General features: G+C 44.6%; 1 protein-coding gene across 2 annotated transcripts in view; it reads right to left on the bottom strand.

Moving 5' to 3' along the window:
- Positions 1–11,494, bottom strand: part of JMY (junction mediating and regulatory protein, p53 cofactor) — a 61,861-nt gene extending 50,367 nt beyond the window's left edge. Inside the window, exons 1-2 of one of the 2 annotated variants that reach the window (XM_075838749.1) lie at positions 10,399–11,494; positions 2,815–2,988 (exon numbers count right to left, since the gene is read on the bottom strand). In XM_075838749.1, the coding sequence (XP_075694864.1) occupies positions 2,815–2,988; positions 10,399–11,037 (813 nt within the window). In that variant the 5' untranslated portion in view covers positions 11,038–11,494. The remainder of the gene's footprint in view (positions 1–2,814; positions 2,989–10,398) is intronic. The other variant, XM_075838748.1, reaches the window with a different exon arrangement.
- Between the last annotated feature and the right edge of the window lie 3,179 nt (positions 11,495–14,673).

Below are 14,673 nucleotides of genomic sequence, written 5' to 3'. Positions count from 1 at the left end.
CTTGGCGCTGTAATGTAGATAACAATAGTGGTTTTTGAGCAAGTTATGAGCTAGTTTAGATTTATGCTAATTAGTTTCTTAATGACCAACTGGTCGTGTTTTTACTTTTTACCAAGTGGGCGTTGTACAGAGAAGTGTATAACGCTGACCAATCAGTGAGCAATCAGCGTCATACACTTCTCATTGTTCCAGCCCATTGTTACAGTGTGATTGTGCAGTGAAAGAAGCTGGGCTGGAACAATGAGAAGTCTATGACGCCGATTGCTCACTGATTGGTCAGCGTCATACACTCCTCTTCACAACGCCCAGTTGGTAAAAAGTAAAAACACGTCCAGTTGGTCATTAAGAAACTAATTAGCATAAATCTAAACTAGCTCATAACTTGCTCAAAAATGATCGTTTTAAAAAAAAACACTGTTGTTATCTACATTACAGCGCCGATCAGATTATGTAGGAGATAGGGCACTTATAATCTGGTGACAGATACTATTTAACCCTTTCCTGCCGCAGCCATTTTTTGCATTGTCACTTTCATTTCTTCCTCCCCACCTTCCAAAAGCCATAACTTTTTTATTATTCCATCAAAATTGCCACAGGAGGGTTTTGGTTTTTTTGCGGGACGAGTTGTAGATTTTCATGGCTCTATTCATTGAACCATATAATGTAGCGGGAAACGGGACATGAATCAGCCATGAATAAGAGCACAGACTGTGCTCGAAACGCGTAGGCTTCCTTTCATTTGCCAATTCAACCACCTTGTCATCTCTCCTGTATTCACCTTTTATTGTTCGTGATCAATAAAGTGGAAACCGAGTTTCCCCATTTATATATACATCGCTGGATCCTACTTCTCTTTTTTTCTATGGAGGATGCCTGATAACGCATCCCGCAGAACACGGATGTACCTCGGACGTGAAAAATGGCAGTTTTTCACATCCGAGATGCGCAACGCTCGTGTGAATCCGGACCAATAGTAATTAACTCCATCATGTACCTCACAGTCATAATGGGCAACATCAGGTTAATGTGTGTGAGGTACATAATGTGGTTAATTACTATGTCAGGCACATGGAGGTTCAAAATTCATAACACCATGTGCACCACATAAATAAGTGACCAGCATTTCCCTCTCATAATGGCAACATTGGGGTTGAAGAATGACTGCACTTTCATAAAACCTTTGAAACTTCAGACATATCAAAAGTTTGGATCGGTGCGGAGAACCCCACCGTTACTGAAACGAAGGTGCAGAAGCGCTCACTCTCTGCACCTTTGGCTGTGATCGGTGCTCCTTGTTTAGCTGAAGACGGGCCTTTTAGACATTCTATTTAGGCCATCTTCAGCCTGACCAGGAGCGTGATCACAGCAGAAGGTGCAGAGAGCGGAGCGCTTCTGCACCGTTTAGCAATTGTGTAGGTCTCCGCACCCGGACCCCACCGATCCAAACATTTGTACAGTCATAGTTACTCTTTAACCCTCTAAGGACAATTTTGGCCTTGAGAACATAACAATTTTTTTATTTTTTCCTCTTTGCATCCTGCATTCATAACTTTTCTATTTTTTGCTCGACGTAGCTGTACGAGACTTTTTTTGCAGGAGAAGTTGTACTTTATGTACGTGCCATTTTTTGGTACATTTACATTATCGTTTGATTTATATAAATTTTTATTTTGCCAAAAATGCAGAAAAGTAGAGGTTTTTTTTTTTTGTTTTTTTTAAAGGTATACACCAGTCATCATAAATAACGCTATACATTTGATGTGCAGGTTGTTATGGTAGTTATGATACCAAATGTGTGTAGATTATTTTATGTTTTGGGACCTATATTTTAATACGTTTATTTATTGTAAAAAATATGAATGTGTTTTGGGGTTTTTTCTTTACAGATTTGTATTTATTTAACATTACTTTTTATATTCAGATTTTTATTATTTTTAACTTTAATGTACTGGCATATATCTATGTACTGATAGTTATGCCCTAACAGCCTGTGTACTAAGTATGTCCTAGCAACCGGAAATATGGTCAGACAGCCCTGGGGTCCTTCAATAGACCCTGGGCTGTATGTCCTTATAAGGTATGTCCCTCAAACACGTCATAGGTATTCCCTGTGACGCGATCAAAGGGGTTCCCCCTTCTCCTTTGAATGCCGCAATCAGCTTTGATCGTGGCATTTAAGGGGTTAACAATGGAGACAAAAGCGCTCTCTGATCTCCACCGTTAGTGGGGCTGTGGCTATGTATTACAGAAGTTGCCCTGCTTCTGATCGCACGAGCATACTTGCTGTATCCAGGCGATCAGCATGATGGGATTCGACCAGCGCTGCACAAATGAGCGGTGGGCATTGGAGATGGAGGACATCGCGGGTGCTGTGCAGTGCACGCGCCACGTTCTTTGTAGTACTAGTGATTAAATTCATGTATTACAATACTAAGCTGTGCGGCTGCAAGGCTTAGTGTTGAAATAGATGAATTCACAGCATTGAACCGTTTGGGGGTGCACAATATCGATATTTCGATGTATAGTGCAACCCTAGCGTGGGGGGCGAGGAGAGCCAAACTCACATGTTCACTCGGTGACTCTGGGCGGGATTTACTCCGCTTCTCCTCCATTACGCTACACGTTCAGATACAGAAGCAAAGATGAATTTCACACGTTCACTTTCAAAATCCTAATAATAACGGATAATGGATATCTATTGCAGCAATGTTTAGGAGCCAAGACGTATCCATCCTAGGTCTTTTTATAAATAAATAGTAAAGTGTATATTTGTTAATCTATAGAGAAGAAATACAAAACCATATAAACCAATACCTTAATCTGTTGCCTCCTTAACATAGCAAGCTCCCTCATGTCTCGAAATGGTTGCAACAAGTACTGATAAAATTCTGTAGTGGCTTCTACAACAGCATTGTAAGCTTCATCTTCCATCTGATACAACTCCAGAAGATCAACCATTTTTTCTGTTGCTTTATGTTTTTCCAACAGCTACAAAGAAAAAAATATATTTTTAGGACAAAATAAAAAACCACTCACCGGTATAGGTTTGTACAGCATTATTTCATAATAAGGGTTGAAGGGCTTTCCCACTAAGAACATTCATCACCGCTCCATTCAAACTCTTCACTGCGATCGTGCAACAGGGAGAAACTGAGCGGGCTCAGGACCCCCATTCTAGTGAGTGGTGGGACCCCCATTGAGCATACATTTATCCTGTAAATAGGGGATAATGGGGTTTACTCACTAAGAACATTTTGGTCCAGTGTTTTTATTTATAGACATGCAGGTAAAGAAAATGTTTAATTTAATGAAGATTCAGCACTTCTGAATAGGTTTACATAGGGGATTCGTTGCAGATTTTCCGTCCGGATTTGAGAGTGGAAAATCCGGAGTGGAAGTTTTAAGCAATCGGATGAGATTTAAAAATTCTCATTCACATGATGCTGAACATCTTCCTGCACAGATATCCGAGCATGCTGCGAATTTTCCAACCCGCCATAAGCTCATTCGGTTCTGGATGTTCACTGTGGATTTCATTCTTTTTAATGTAGAAGGGATGAAATACACAGTGAAATCCGCACATAACATTTGCGGATTTTGCTGCGCAAACGCTGTGGGAAATTTTGTGCGACTCCAGCCTTAGGCAACATTGCAGAATTGAATGGGGAAAATCTGCATCAAAACCACTGATAAACGCAGGCAAAATCCGCACTTAAAGTTTTTTTGTATGTGCTTTTACAAATGCAATGTCTGTAGTAAAATCAATATTTCACCTTTGACTTCAAGTTGGCATTTGGTCGCAGCGGTTTTTTTTTGGTGCCGAAAAGAATGGCAAAAACTACAAAGGAAAAAAAACCACCAAAAAAGTGCAGTTTTTCCTAAAAACGCAGCGTGCGAATCCACACTTACCATTGATTATATAGGTAAAATGACGGAGGTCTATAAGGCCTTACGCAGACAACCCTATTATGGCTGTTATGTACAAAGCACTAAAAAGGGTCACACAGAGGTGCATGGGACCTTTACTGCACCTCCGTACCCCTCCAATTTCATTCAGAAGTTTGTTTTTCTGACAGCTTATGTATGAATCCAGTCGAAAAAAAATCGTGCCATGCTCCATTGCATGCTTGATCACTGGTATTTTTCCCTAGAAGGAGAATATCTCCCACATACCCACCCGACAGACACTGGCAGACTTTGCCATGTACGTGAGCCCTAAGGCCTACTAACTCTGCTGCTTTTTTGTCACATTCCAGACATGGAGCAGAAGCTTATTGCTTACTACAGCTGGATAACGTCATGTTCCGTGTTCATGTGGATTGTAACTGTGGCATAAACACATACCGATAGCAGACCTAACCCATTGGTTGCCCATTGTAGCGTCACAGGGCACAATCAATCTTTCAAACAGCTTAGATGTCACGACTGAGGGGCTAAACTCTGATCCCGACAGTTGCAGCAGGAGCCGGTCTGTATATTACAGCTGCACTGCCGCTGCGTTCTCGTAGGTAGACTGGGCAGTATCCCCGAGATCCCAGTGATGATCCCTGTGATATTTACATGACAGGGCGCTAAGAAGTGACAGCCATTGGTCGTTAAGGGGTTTCTCCAGGTATATACATTGATGGCCTATCCTTACAATAAGTAGAACAAATATTTATCCAGGCACAGGAGCTCCTCTGTACATGTGGCACCATAGTCTTCATTCGGACTAGTGGGTGTCCTGGGGGTTGGACCCCTGCCAATCACACATGGTTGATTTTTTTATTTATTCTGGTTACTTCTATAGCCCAGCGCTGTACAGAGGAGTAGTAGGAGTAGTAGTAGGAGTAGTAGTAGTAAACATGGTGATAGATAATGCCAGCGAAGAACTCCACCCCCTCAGTGAGGATGAGTGTGCCGACATCAATCCTGAGCAAGGAGGCGGAGTTGAGAAGGCTATAGGGGCGAGAAAAGGAGCACTTGGTGGGGAACTGACCGCCCAGGTGGCACGTGCACAGAAATTTGCATACGGCAATAAACTAGTTTATCTGGACAAATCCGGTAATACAAAGCAAACTAAAGTTATGTGGGCACATAGTTTTACAATACCTACCAAACGCCGGGACCAGCTTGGCAGGCAAATAGGAACTGACAGGTTCCCTTTAAATAGCTCCATAGAGAAAACAGACTACATTCCACAGCATAGTAAATGGAAATAGAATAGACTTTATCTTTTGTGTCCCTTTAAGTGTTAATTATATATTCCCGGAAAGCCCCTGTTAAGAAGAGCCCGTTGGCTGCTTATCAAGTCTATTGCAGTGTATAAAACAGAGCTGTATCTGAAAACTGGAACTAAAAGAGACAGGATTGATACTCAAGTGGATACTTTACTGTAACCAGACAACAAACTGATCAGGGGGAATATAAAATACTGTGACAGCGTATGGTATACGGAGGTAATCTGAATCACTCAACATGGGGCAAGTCTGTGAGATCACCACATTAATGCAGGGACGGCTAAGCACGATAAATGTGCCATTGATATGAAGTGAGAGACGTGCCAAGTTACCAACAAAAAATGCAACTAGTGAACAATTGCGGCGCATTCATTTATAATTGGTTACAGTGCTCGCTCTGTTCGGAGGACACGGTAGATGAGGGACAGACTGCAGGACACGACACTGGGCGCACACTTGCAGCTTACTTACTGCACTTCCTTCCAGATACTCTGTAGGATGAACTCTGCATCTGTAAAACTTTCCAAAGATCAGCAGTAAATAGTGTAAATGGCCATATTGTGCACATGAATGAAGAACAGCTCAGCTAGTGCACACGGGTCTCAAAATACAGCACAGTCAAAAATAGTCTCGTGTCATTGGGAGTTTAGCAAAGATCTCTGATCAAAGAATGTTTTAAGTTGAGTAATAAAAGTTACATCAATGTTCTCGGAAATATCTTGAAAGCTTCTTTTCTTTATAAATTGATTTATTGAGGAGACGGATTGAGATCTGAGAATGAAAGCATTGCTGCACTAGGGCTCCGGGGAGGGGGAGAATCGATACCCATGGTTTTATAGGAAACACTACACAAGGATGTCACTGCACTGTTCATTGATCTTCGGCTCTGTTCACATCCCGTCCCACATGAGATCAGGGAACGGATCCCCTTATAACAGGAGCCTCCATCATGTCTCTTTGGTCGCAGTTTTGACATACAGATCAGGTGCACGTGAGAATTGTGCATAGTAGACTAAATAAAAAGGAATACTGAAATACCAGATAATCAAAAGGACACACTTCTGGTATACATTAGTCCAGTGAGGTCTATAGGTACACCAGTGTCCCGTGATATACACCGAGACGCACACATACCCCGCTGCTACTTACGTCATCTTCTTCACCACTCTCACAATTTACCCCATTTGTTTCTTACCCGTCACGCTGCATTACCGTTACTCCGGCACTCTTACTACTCCCCTCACTGTAGTCTTACACGTCCCCCTCCACCACTCCCTCTTACTCTATTAAGCCGGTATCAGACCAGCAGAATGTGGATGCATTTTTACGCCGTATTAGGCGAAGTTCACACGTAGCGTAAATACTGCAGATTTTCCACAACGGATTTTGTTGCAGAAAATCCACAGCATAATACAGTAGCAGCAGAGTGGATAAGATTTGAACAAATCTTATCCACATGCTGCGTAAATGATGAGTGGGAAAAAAAACACTCACAAATTCACCTAAGGCACGTTTTTCTCATCCACAGCGCCAATTGTATTTGCACAATCACTGCTTTTTTGTTGCGGGTTTTCCCCATTGAATTTAATGGGGAGATAAAACCCACAACAAATAGCAGATGTTGCCGCCGCCGCTGCAAAAAAACACAATTCAGGAAAAAAAATTCTTATACTTACCCAGAATTCTGTGCTTCATCCCGGCTGGCCTCCTGGGATAACGTTTCATCCCATGTGACCAATGACAGGCTGCAGCAGTCACATGGGATGAAACGTCATCCCAGGAGGTCAGCCTGCAGAGGGACGGGTCGCCATGCCTACGTATGAACCTTTTTTTTTTTTTTTTTTTTTTTATGTGCAGCTTTCCAAAGCAGACATTCCAGCTGAAAACCTGGACCATGATTTGGTGCGTTTTTTTGACCGGAATTCGTTGCGGCGCCCAGGGGGGGATACGCTGTGTGCTTTTACACAGTGTATCCGCCCTGTGTGAACATACCCTTACAGTTGCAAATTCCGGCCCCAATGACCCTCACAGCTTTATGAGTAAAAAGCACCTGTATTATACTAGTCTGAAAACAGTCTAGGGCCTAGTTCACACAGAGTTTTTGGGTGCTGTTTTGACATGGAACCCACGCCAGAAAACGGCCAAAACCACCTTCCATTGAATTCAATGGGAGGCAGAGGTGTTTTTTCAAGCGAGCAGAGACAAGCGCTCGCGGGAAGAAAAAAGCGACAAACTTTCTTGAGGCGATTTCCACCTCAGAGTCCACATTGAAATCAATAGGAGATGGAAAAAACTGCAGCAAACGGCCATGCCGGTTTTTTGGGTAAAAAAAACAAAAAAAATGTTTCCCTTTGCCTGTTGGAAGTAAAAAAAACGCATTCAAAAACATGCGTCAAAGAACGCGTGTGGTACAAAACCACTTAAAAAACAAAATAAAAACTGAGCGGATTTTTCCAGGCAGTTTTCTGTCTGCAAAAAACTCAGTGTGAACTAGGCCTAACTCTCATAGTTTTCCACCTTACACATCTCCCACCACTACTCTCTTAGGCTTCTTTCACATCTACGTCGGGACTCTGTTCAGGGGTTCCATCGGAGCTCTCCATCAGGTGAACCCATGAACGGAACCCTGACTGAAACCATAGGTTTCCATTTGCATCACCATTGATTCAACGGTGACGGATCCGGTGCAAATGGTTTCTGTTTGTCTCCGTTGTGCAGGGGTTCCATCATTTTGACGGAATGAATAGCGCAGTCGACTACGGTATTGCTTCCTTCAAATGTGAAACCTATGGTTTCCGTTTGTATCAGTCACGGTTCCGTTTATGGGTTTCCCTGACGGAGAGCTGCGACGGTACCCATAAACAAAGTCCCGACGCAGAAGTGAACGAAGTCTTAGGGTATGTTCATACGGCTTATTTTCGGCAGTTTTTCGGGCCGTAAACAGCCGAAAAATCGGAAGCAGAACGCCTCCAAACATCTGCCCATTGATTTCAATGAAAAAAAACGGCGTTGTGTACCGATGGGGCGTTTTTTCTTTTACGCGGCCGTTTTGAAAAACGGCCACGTAAAAAAACGCCAGCGAAACAGAACTGCATGTCACTTCTTGAGTCACTGGTGATTGACTCAAAAGAAAAACCGGTCCAAAAAAGGCCGTAAAAAACGTGAGTTGCAAAAAAAAACGTATGATAATGAGGAGCAGTTTTCCCTTGAAGACAACTCCGTATTTTCAGACATTTTTTAGTAAGCGTGTGCACGTAGCCTTATTATATGTTCCCCAACACTATTCATATTGTTACGTCTCCCATTATTATTCTCTTACACCTCACATTATTTACGCTCTCTTAGGCTGTATTCACATGAGCACATTACGTCCGTAATGGACGGAACGTATTTCGGCCGGTAATCCCGGACCGAACTCAGTGCAGGGAGCCGGGCTCCTAGCATCATAGTGATGTACGACGCTAGGAGTCCCTGCCTCTCCGTGGAACTACTGTCCCGTACTGAAAACATGATTAGAGTACGGGACAGATGTCCGGCAGAGAGGCAGGGACTCCTAGCATCGTACATAACTATGATGCTAGGAGCCCGGCTCCCTGCACTGAGTTTGGTCCGGGATTACGGGCCGAAATACGTTCCGTCCATTACGGACGTAATGTGCTCATGTGAATCCAGCCTTACACTACCACATAACCTCTTACCTCAGCATAGTCCTGCACGTCTTGCTCCACTACTCAAAGTGCCCCAACATTAAAACAAAACTCTGCTAATGGGAATAGAGGGCACCTAACTCGCCCCACTAATGTTAGATGTTGAGGGATTTAATCCTTTGCTCCCATGGAAGATAAGCCCGCGGCTTACTGCCCCCTCCCCATTAAAATAAGCATGCCGGGTCAGGTATGGTGTATGGCCACTTTACTCCTTTCCGGATCTTTTCTCAAAAAGTAACTTCCCTATCTTAATACTTTTGACATGATATAGTGAGCGATCAGAAGTTTTGATGGGTGGGGGTCCGTGTGCTAAAGCCCCACCAATCACTAAAATAAAGGGGCAGAAGCGCTCAGCTAAGCGCTGTGCTCTTTCGACGACGATCGGCTCTCCTCAGCAAGTTAGGCTGTATACAGGCTCGAAGACTTCTATAGGCCGGTCATCAGTTAACCCCACCTAGCAGATGAAAACCGAGCGCGAAGACGAGCACTTTTGTTTCAATGATTGGTGCTGAAGTGCTGGGCTTTCATCTGATAGGTGGGGTTAGCTGATGACTGGCTGAGCGCTTCTGCCCCTTAATTTTAGTGATTGGTGGGGGTCTCAGCACCCGGACCCCCACCGATCAAAACTTCTGACAGGTCACTATATCATGTCAAAAGTTTTATTAAAAGGGCAGGTGCTGTTAAGTTTCACTCCATTACTCTCTTGCTGTTCCTTACACATCTCCATCCACTGCTTCCTTTCTATTTACTTATCTCCCATTACCACTAGATTTCCGCATTCACATAAGGTATCTTATCCAGCCGTCTGCCCCACAAATACGCACGATCACCCAGCATTCGTTGTACGGTCGTAGGGAGATAAGGGTAACCGGCTGCCAGGTACCTCTGGAACCGCTGATCTTCTGGAGTAACAATGAATTAGTATTTCCCTGGTGAGCAGGCGTCGGGGGACAGTCAGGACGACCCCATACATATTAGATTATTAGTAGGATTCTATGATCCGTATGGCCAGCGTTAGTCCTCACACTATTCCCACCACTACTCTCTCGGGCCTCAATCAGACAGCACATTGCACCTAGATGTACCAGTCCATATTCTAGATGTAACACCAGGACCAACTGCAGGTCTTCTAAATGAACTTACAGCACCAGAGGGATCTAAAATACACCAATCTTTCTTTCCGTTAGTATATCCCACAGCTTTCGGCAGGATCCATTAACAATATCAAGTCCTCCAATGTATCCCATTGGGTAAAACATGAATCGCCATGACCAACTTGTACCCGCCTCACCCAGATAAGCGTGATCAGAGATGCCTGGCAGCCATTTATCTCGTTATAATGGGTAGAAGTTATGATTAGACAGCTCTCCTGTCTCCTTCCATCACTACTCGCTTACATATTTTACTAGGCCTTGAGGCTCACAGGTTTCCATGGTAACTAAGGCAATCTCTCTCATACAAGCCCCGTATACCTCCTGCAGCCTCCGCCGGGCCCTCTGCAGCGCCTCCTCGTAGCCCTTATGTCTCAGCTCGCTCAGGCTCTCGTAATACTCCTCCGGGTCGTCACTCTCCGTGAACAGGACTTGGGAGAGGATCTTCCAGCTGCAGGTGTCCAGGGCATGACCCAAGTAAAGCTGCAGGCGGCAGCACAGTTCCTCCACCAGCTCCTCGCTCAGCTCCGGGGACCCGAATAGCACGGACCACATGCCAGACGGCTCCTCTGGGAAAGCGGGAAGGCAGGGCTCCAGCTCCGCGTTAACGGAGCACAGCTGCTGGTGCACGGCCCGCAGGTCCTGGAAAGAGAAGAGTCCGGCCCAGCTGCAGTCCTCATCCTGCGCCTCAGGTTCCCGAGCAGGGCTGCCCGATGGCGTCATGTCCCTCTTCGCAGGGCTGCCCTCTGGCTCATCCCTCTTGGAGGGGCTCCGGCTGCCTCCTTTGTCAGCGCTCCGCTGGCGCTGCGCTGTCCGGTTGTGACAGGTGATGGCGAACTTGCCTTCTACTTCATTCCAGGCCACTATAAACACGAACTTGTTCCGTTCCTTCTCCTCGAACACATTGGGACGCACAGCGACCCAGTCCGACTCCAGCGTGTCCTCTAGAGAGAAAGACATGTCGCCGGGACCTCCTCACGGCGGACCGCTCATCCGCTGCGGGCTAGCTGTATACGTGCGCGGCTCTGGCGGCGGATGGATCCCTGCGAGTGGCGCTGCGGCCGGATCTCTCTACACTTGTGCCCCTATTGTTGTTGTCATCAGCGGCCGCACTGCTCGGCGGTCATGTGACTATGCGCTTTGTTGACAGTCGCCGGGCAGCGGCCTCGTTCTTCTTCGGCCGTCGCCTCTCTTATCTCCGGCATGACCTCCTCGCCATTCACTCGCATCACATATTCACTTTTCCAGCCGACCGGACTCCTCGTCGCCGCTGCCTCCTCCTCCTCCTCTCTCCCCTCGACGACCTCCCCTTCTTAGGACGATGGAGACAACAAAGCTGTCAGGCCGGTGCTGACGTCACGACCTGTGAGAAGGAACGTAAACATGCGCACGTGTCCCTTGTTATTCCGCGCATGCTCACACCCTCGCCTTCTGGTCATGTGACTAGTGTTCCGCTATGCTTATGGACAGTGTGAGCTGCATTCAGTCTATTGTTCTGTGTTATCAGCCCTTTGATGCTTGATATAGGCTCACTACTTTATCTCCCGTTATGAGAACTTCTAGATAGAGTGACATACAAATATGTAAATATTAGAAACATTGCATGTTCACACAGAGGATTTTCAATGTGGAAAAATCTGACGTGGATGTAACCGAGTTTCCGCGGCAGAAATCCGAGGCTGACCCTCTGATTTCTGCTGCGGTTTTGCAGTAAAATCTGTCGCAGATCTGATGTGGTTTTCAACTCCACACGCTGAAAATTAGGCCCCGTATTTACAGCGGTTTCCCATTGAAAACAACGGAAGCGGAATTTACCCAAATTCCAACACGAAAAAATGCGTCGGAGTTGGTGTGAATTTTTCTCTGTGTGAACAAGGCCTTATACAATGCAGCATCCTAAACTCATAGTAACATGCACCAAAATTCCATATGGGAGACTTAAAGTGCTTGTCTCCTAATAACCCCTTCTGAAAATGAAGCCGGCTGATCGGAGGTCACCAGTCTGGCTTCTGAAACCCCCTGGAGATAAGCTGTTATTTCCAGGGAAATTGTGACAAACATGCCCCATCGCAGTGCCTTCAATTGAATGGCTGTCCTTGTAATATATGGACAGACTGGGTCAGCCAGAGCGGAATTAATCTGGCTCATAGACGAAGTCCGAACTAGAGGACCCTCTTTTCATATGCCCTGATGGGACAGCCCTTTTCAGTAAAGTCGCCATTGTACGTAAATGTCACCTGTGTACATGAGGTTCTCTGCATCTACTGATTTCATGCTTTAAGGCTACAGTCACACATGTCATTTTAATGCAGTTATTTGAGCCAAAGCCAGAAGTGAATCAAAAGGAAGGAATAGTATAAAGAAAAGACTGATGTTTCTCCTCTCTTGTATGGACTCCTGGCTGCATCAAACGTGTAAATCGGCTTTACTGCAGACTTTTTCTGTTTATAGGGTAGTGTGTATTCCTGCTGGCCACAGAATAGTCTGTGGTTCACAAAAAGCAGTTAGCCGACTACTAACTTGGCAGAAGAGAACATATTAGGGCACATTGACATCATACGTGGGGTCCCATTTCTGCAAAGACTGGTTCCAGCTCTGGCAGAGTCCGCTCAACAATGTATTTCATGGTCACCAATTCATTTGAATAGGCACCATGTAATACAACATTTTCCCTGGCAATAACAATTAATCAATTAATAGTCGACATTTGCAAATGTATGGCATACCGTTGCATAGGACGGTGCATAGGACTTTTTCCAACCTGGTATGAACAGAGCCTAACACATAAAAATCTGTGTATACGTATAAAAAATGTGTATGGGGGCATCCTAAAAGTCCCCCAACAGCAGATATCAGGTGGAAAATATCATTTATTCCACTAGAGATAAGCTACTGCCTGAGGTGTTTGGTGGCGTTAAGGCCCCATGCACTCAACCATAAAAATTCTCCATAATTGTGGACCGTAATACGGTCCGCAATGGCTGACCCATTCAGTTCTATTGGCCGCGGACACCTTTCCGTATCGCTACCGTGCTACCGCTGTCCGTGCCGTAGAAATGTTCAGAAAATTATGGAACATGTCCGTTCTTTTGCATGTTGCGGGCCGTGCTCCCATACTTTGTATGGGAGCACGGCCCGAAAATGCGGGCGGCCGTGCCCCCAATCGCGAGCTGTGATTACGGGCACGGCCGTGTGCATGGGGCCTTATCCCCTCTCCCCATTAAAATAAACATACATGTTCAACCAAGCCAAGTGTGCATATTGAATTTGGGTGGCAAAAATCCTGTAAACCAAACACTCAATCACCCGGCAGCTACCTCATGTGTCTGACCATCTGCTGCTACAGGCACCATAGTCATTCATCTATACAAGCAGTAATAATTGCAATGACTAGCTATTGTGAAAAAAAAACCTTTATCAGAGCGAGTATTTGTGATGTTTGTAGACAGATGATTCATTCTCATTACTTTCCTGCATTAATATTTAAGTCACTACATTTAGATGATTAAAATCACTAACAAATGTAATAGAAAGCAAGTTAATTGTTTTAATTAGAATTACCATGGCAGGTATCAGTGAAATGACAGATTTGCTGTCTTTAATCTTCGGATTACACATGTCCATCCCGAGAAGTAATAAATTAAGGTCGCCTCACCCATTAACATTATGGTGATCAGTATGAGAGTCCTCCCTCATCACATTATCATGTAAAATACTGACAGGTTTATTACAAGAAATCGCCTAGGCTCGCCTTTCTGTAATGTACTCCCTAAGGCTATGTTCATTCTGCGTCAGAGGCTCCATCCATTTCCGGCAAATTTGACGCGAAGAATAGTGCTGTGCGAAATGCTATTATTTCTGTCAAAAGACAAACCACAACTGAAGCCGACAGACCCCATTGTACGTTAATGGGATCCGTCATGGGACGGTACGGCTATGCGTTGTGGTTGTAAGGGCTGTCCAGGTTATTTTTGTAGCTCTTTTGGAAAACTGCATGAATTTTATGCCCTTTTTAGGTGGTGTTTTTTGTAGTCACACTTTTTTGACATTTTTGTTAACTGGAAGTCAATAGGGAAATATTGAATGCACTACAAACTGCGGGTGGTGTACTTTTTTCTTTTGTCTTGCGTTTTTTTGGTTCAGTAACTTTTTTTTATATCACAGCAAAGGTTTTAAAAAAAAATACTGTGCCAAAAAAGCAAGACAAAAGAAAAAAAACACCACCCAAAAAGGTCACTGTTTTTAGTGCGTTCCATATTTTGCTATTGGCTTCCAGATAACATCTGGCCACAGCTTTTTTTGGCCCAAAAAATGTGGCAAAGAATGCCAGGAAAAATGTTAAAAAGAATGATGCATTTTTCCTAAAAGTGCTGCATGTAAAAAAAACTTACTTTATTACTTCTTCATTCCTGCACTGCTGCTTCCCCAGCTACTCCATTTACCATCCAACATGTTGACGAGACTCGATACTCCATACATATATGGACAGTGATGTCAGGGGATTCCACAGAGTCCCGGAGCAGAGCCTATACTAGCGCTCTGCCCGGGACTCCGGCTCTGGGGAAGACCCTCACAACACTGTCCATATATGGACAG

Source organism: Rhinoderma darwinii, chromosome 1, assembly GCF_050947455.1.
Source record: "Rhinoderma darwinii isolate aRhiDar2 chromosome 1, aRhiDar2.hap1, whole genome shotgun sequence".
In the NCBI taxonomy this organism is placed as follows: domain Eukaryota; kingdom Metazoa; phylum Chordata; class Amphibia; order Anura; family Rhinodermatidae; genus Rhinoderma; species Rhinoderma darwinii.
The sequence above is the reverse complement of the archived record's forward strand: the minus strand, read 5'-3'. Positions and strand labels throughout refer to the sequence as shown.